The sequence below is a fragment of the Scyliorhinus canicula genome, chromosome 14, assembly GCF_902713615.1.
Source record: "Scyliorhinus canicula chromosome 14, sScyCan1.1, whole genome shotgun sequence".
NCBI lineage: Eukaryota > Metazoa > Chordata > Chondrichthyes > Carcharhiniformes > Scyliorhinidae > Scyliorhinus > Scyliorhinus canicula.
Window position 1 is genome coordinate 78,379,713 of NC_052159.1, and position 5,678 is coordinate 78,385,390.

General features: G+C 53.5%; 1 protein-coding gene across 1 annotated transcript; it reads left to right on the plus strand.

The window, feature by feature from the left end:
- Positions 1–3,945: 3,945 nt before the first annotated feature.
- Positions 3,946–5,478, plus strand: LOC119977227 (proline-rich extensin-like protein EPR1). The gene has a single exon (XM_038817942.1). The coding sequence runs from the start codon at positions 3,946–3,948 to the stop codon at positions 5,476–5,478; it is 1,533 nt and encodes a 510-aa protein (XP_038673870.1).
- The last annotated feature ends 200 nt before the right edge of the window (positions 5,479–5,678 follow it).

Sequence of the window (5,678 nt, forward strand, 5' to 3'; positions counted from 1 at the left end):
TTTACATTTCCATTTATACCCATACAATAATTTCATTAAAGTGTATCGTTCAAAAATTAACACATTTCTATCAAATGCCCTTTCATTCTGCACTTCACTTCACACACATTGTACGATACTTTCGGCTGAATATTGACGATAACCAACATAAACATTGTAGCTAAATTATCAGAAAATACAGTCGTATCTAACAACAAAAAAAGGCCATGCCCTCCAATTATTGGAACCTCTAAGATAGAGATCAACTCCCTTAACTGGTGCGAGAATGTGTTCTATTTAGAATCATTTAATTTGTTCCGTGGTCTGTAATTTCCAGCAATTATTATTTTCCACAAAACAAATAAAATAATGTTTATTTTCTTTATAAACTGCTGCTGTAACTAAAATGAGTGGGGTCTTTTATTTAAATATTCTACTTTCATTAAGCTCAGGCTTGTGGTGAATGTAATATGATAATTCACACTATGTCTTTGTAAGCGCAGTAGCGTTATCCGACCACTAGGGGGAGTAGCTCTGGGAATGCTCAGGAGATTATACAGGGCTCCACCCTTGGCTCTGCCCACGACTCCTCCCCCTAGTGCTGCTGCATAAATACCCTTGTCCAGAGTCAGCCTGTAGTTCACTGAGAGCTCATCAACGGGTAACAGGCTGGCTCTGTAGTAAATCGATTAACGCCTAGATTCATATCGGAAACACGTGTCTGGTGAATTGATGGTCCCATCAAGGCTCATTGCTTTTTCTTCTCCCAAATGGAACATGACACAAGAAATTAATTGTTTCTGTAACAGTTGTTGAAATGTAATATTTTTTTTGCAAGTCAGGCTGTGATTTCATTTTATGATGACAAAACTTCAGACAACTGTACCTTTTATTTTTCTGAATAAATAGTACAGATAAGTGAATTGACTTAAGGGGGCAAAGTTTTCCAGACTTAACATCAGGACCATTTGCAAGCCAGGAACAGATTTGCCAAGATGTTGAATTCAACCACAGCTCCAGCATCCCATTTCCATGTTTTCTGACCAATGACAGAAGGTGGGATGACACTTCCATTCAGTCAAAGGAAGGATTTTTAATTCAAACGGTGAGATGGGCGATAAGACTCTTCAGCATTCTGACTTCTGAAGCTGCATCATCCATCAGAATGGAAACCTGAGAAGGCTGCTTCCTGTGTCCTTCCATCTTGCAGAATCGCAGAAAGTACAGGGAGGTGATCATTCTCAACATCGAGGGGAACAGGATAATCTCTCCAACCAGGCAAATTTGGATTGAAATGGCTGAGGAAGGCAGCAGCAGGAGTGCTCTCTCTCTCTCTCTCTCTCCAAACTGGAGACATTGCATCAAAAGGGTCCAAGACTGTACAAGGGCAGGAAAGAGAGAGGCATGAAACTTTCAGTTGCCAAGCCCCATACTCTGCCCTTCTCTTGGACAGCACTCCTCAGAACAACACACCTTACAGTTCCACTCATTCCCCTCTCTAGCCCTCTCACATCCCCAACCAAGCAGTCAAGATGTAAACTACTTCCCTGGTGCACACATGCCTCACAGCCATCTTCCATAAATGCTGTTCTTCCCTCCTCTCCATATGAGGCATGACAACCAATCACACCTCTCTGCTTTATTTCCTCGTGCACAATAGTAGGAAAAAACACAGATGCGGAGGTTGGGGAGTGGATAGGTATGGTTGCCCATTGGCAATGCATGCCTACCTAGTCTGCTGGCTTGAATCTCTTGCTCTAGGAGGCTATAGCTGTCAGCAACGACCTGTGAAAATGGCACCCTTTGACCATGACTGTGGGGTATTGTTCCTCCTTGTTCTTTCTGCAACCTTTGATATTATAGACCATTGTATTCTCCTCTCTGGGTACCATCTCAGGCTGAACTAGACTGAAACTCAGTTGTTGTAGTCAACATTGTCTTTCAATCATTAATATACCTCCACCGTAATAATAATAATCGCTTATTGTCACAAGTGGCTTCAATTAAGTTACTGTGAAAAGCCCCTAGTTGCCACATTCCGGCACCTGTTCGGGGAGGCCAGTACGGGAATTCAACCCGCGCTGCTGGCATTGTTCTGCATTACAAGCCAGCTGTTTAGCTCACTGTGCTAAACAAGCCCCATTTGCTGCTGAAACCTTCATTCATGCTGGTGTCGTCAGATGAACCATTGCAATGCTCTCTGGTCAACTTCCCATGAACCATTGCAATGCTCCGTGGTCAACTTCCCAACCTCCACATGTTGCAACTTTCAGCTCATCCAAACTTTGGTTGCCCTTTTCAGATTGGGCATCAGGTTCCACCTTTTCATCCTGCTGTTCTTGTCAATCTAAACTGACTCCTGGCTCCTCAGGGCCTCGGATTTAAAATTCTCATAGTTGTGTTTAAATCCACCATGATATCACTCCTCCACATCTATGTGACACCCAACAGCCATGCCACCCAGCAACCATACCACCCAGCAGCCATACTACCCAGCAGCCATGCCACCCAGCAGTCATACCACCCAGCAGCCATACTACCCAGCAGCCATGCCACCCAGCAGCCATGCCACCCAGCAGCCATACTACCCAGCAGCCATGCCACCCAGCAGCCATACTACCCAGCAGCCATACCACCCAGCAGCCATACCACCCAGCAGCCATACCACCCAGCAGCCATACTACCCAGCAGCCATGCCACCCAGCAGCCATACCACCCAGCAGCCATACTACCCAGCAGCCATACCACCCAGCAGCCAGCAGCCATACTACCCAGCAGCCATACCACCCAGCAGCCATACTACCCAGCAGCCATGCCACCCAGCAGCCATACCACCCAGCAGCCATACTACCCAGCAGCCAGCAGCCATGCCACCCAGCAGCCATGCCACCCAGCAGCCATAACACCCAGCACCCATACCACCCAACAGCCATACAACCCAGCAACCATACCACCCAGCAGCCATACTACCCAGCACCCATACCACCCAACAGCCATACAACCCAGCAGCCATACCACCCAGCAGACATACTACCCAGCAGCCATACTACCCAGCAGCCATGCCACCCAGCAAACATACCACCCAGCAGCCATGCCACCCAGCAGCCATGCAACCCAGCAGCCATACCACCCAGCAGCCATTCCATCCAGCAGCCATGCCACCCACAAGCCAAACCACCCAGAAAGCCATGCCATCCAGCAGCCATGCAACCCAGCAGCCATACCACCCAGCAGCCATACCACCCAGCAGCCAGCAGCCATACTACCCAGCAGCCATGCCATCTAGCAGCCAGCAGCCATAATACCCAGCAGCCATAGCACCCAGCAGCCATACCACCCAGCAGCCATGCCACCCAGCAGCCATACCACCCAGCAGCCATACCACCCAGCAGCCATACCACCCAGCAGCCAGCAGCCATACCACCCAGCAGCCATACTACCCAGCAGCCAGCAGCCATACTACCCAGCAGCCATACCACCCAGCAGCCATGCCACCCAGCAGCCATACTACCCAGCAGCCATACCACCCAGCAGCCATACCACCCAGCAGCCATGCCACCCAGCAGCCATACCACCCAGCAGCCATACTACCCAGCAGCCAGCAGCCATACTACCCAGCAGCCATACCACCCAGCAGCCATACCACCCAGCAGCCATACTACCCAGCAGCCAGCAGCCATACTACCCAGCAGCCATACCACCCAGCAGCCATACCACCCAGCAGCCATGCCACCCAGCAGCCATGCCACCCAGCAGCCATGCCACCCAGCACCCATACCACCCAACAGCCATACAACCCAGCAGCCATAACACCCAGCACGCATACCACCCAGCAGCCATACCACCCAGCAGCCATGCCACCCAGCAGCCATAACACCCAGCAGCCATGCCACCCAGCAGACATACTACCCAGCAGCCATACCACCCAACACCCATACCACCCAGCACCCATACCACCCAGCAGCCATGCCACCCAGCAGCCATGCCACCCAGCAGCCATGCAACCCAGCAGCCATGCCACCCAGCAGCCATGCCACCCAGCAGCCATGCAACCCAGCAGCCATACCACCCAGCAGCCATACCACCCAGAAAGACATGCCATCCAGCAACCATACTACCCAGCACCGATACCACCCAGCAGCCAAACCACCCAGAAAGCCATGCCACCCAGCAGCCATGCCACCCAGCAGCCATGCCATCCAGCAGCCATGCCACCCAGCAGCCATGCCACCCAGCAGCCATACCACCCAGCAGCCATACCACCCAGCAGCCATACCACCCAGCAGCCAGCAGCCATACCACCCAGCAGCCATACTACCCAGCAGCCAGCAGCCATACTACCCAGCAGCCATACCACCCAGCAGCCATGCCACCCAGCAGCCATACTACCCAGCAGCCATACCACCCAGCAGCCATGCCACCCAGCAGCCATACCACCCAGCAGCCATACTACCCAGCAGCCAGCAGCCATACTACCCAGCAGCCATACCACCCAGCAGCCATACCACCCAGCAGCCATACTACCCAGCAGCCAGCAGCCATACTACCCAGCAGCCATACCACCCAGCAGCCATGCCACCCAGCAGCCATACTACCCAGCAGCCATACCACCCAGCAGCCATACCACCCAGCAGCCATGCCACCCAGCAGCCATACCACCCAGCAGCCATACTACCCAGCAGCCAGCAGCCATACTACCCAGCAGCCATACCACCCAGCAGCCATACCACCCAGCAGCCATACTACCCAGCAGCCAGCAGCCATACTACCCAGCAGCCATACCACCCAGCAGCCATACCACCCAGCAGCCATGCCACCCAGCAGCCATGCCACCCAGCAGCCATGCCACCCAGCACCCATACCACCCAACAGCCATACAACCCAGCAGCCATAACACCCAGCACCCATACCACCCAGCAGCCATACCACCCAGCAGCCATGCCACCCAGCAGCCATAACACCCAGCAGCCATGCCACCCAGCAGACATACTACCCAGCAGCCATACCACCCAACACCCATACCACCCAGCACCCATACCACCCAGCAGCCATGCCACCCAGCAGCCATGCCACCCAGCAGCCATGCAACCCAGCAGCCATGCCACCCAGCAGCCATGCCACCCAGCAGCCATGCAACCCAGCAGCCATACCACCCAGCAGCCATACCACCCAGCAGCCAAACCACCCAGAAAGCCATGCCACCCAGCAGCCATGCCACCCAGCAGCCATGCCATCCAGCAGCCATGCCACCCAGCAGCCAAACCACCCAGAAAGCCATGCCATCCAGCAGCCATGCCACCCAGCAGCCATGCAACCCAGCAGCCATGCCACCCAGCAGCCATGCAACCCAGCAGCCATACCACCCAGCAGCCATGCCACCCAGCAGCCAAACCACCCAAAAAGCCATGCCACCCAGCAGCCATGCCACCCAGCAGCCATGCCATCCAGCAGCCATGCAACCCAGCAGCCATACCACCCAGCAGCCATGCCACCCAGTAGGCCATGCCACCCAGCAGCCATACCACCCAGCAGCTATGCCACCCAGCAAACATGCCACCCATGAACCATGCCACCCAGCATTCATGCCAACTTGAGCTATACCACTCTGAGCCATATCACTGAGCAGCGATACCAGAGCTGCCATAGCAGACAGCAGCCATGCCACCCAGAAGCTATACCAGCCTGTGCCATATCACCTA

Excerpts from the sequence above, each read along its gene's own strand:
- LOC119977227 (XM_038817942.1), top strand. The coding sequence starts at position 3,946 with ATGCCACCCAGCAGCCATGCCACCCAGCAGCCATGCAACCCAGCAGCC.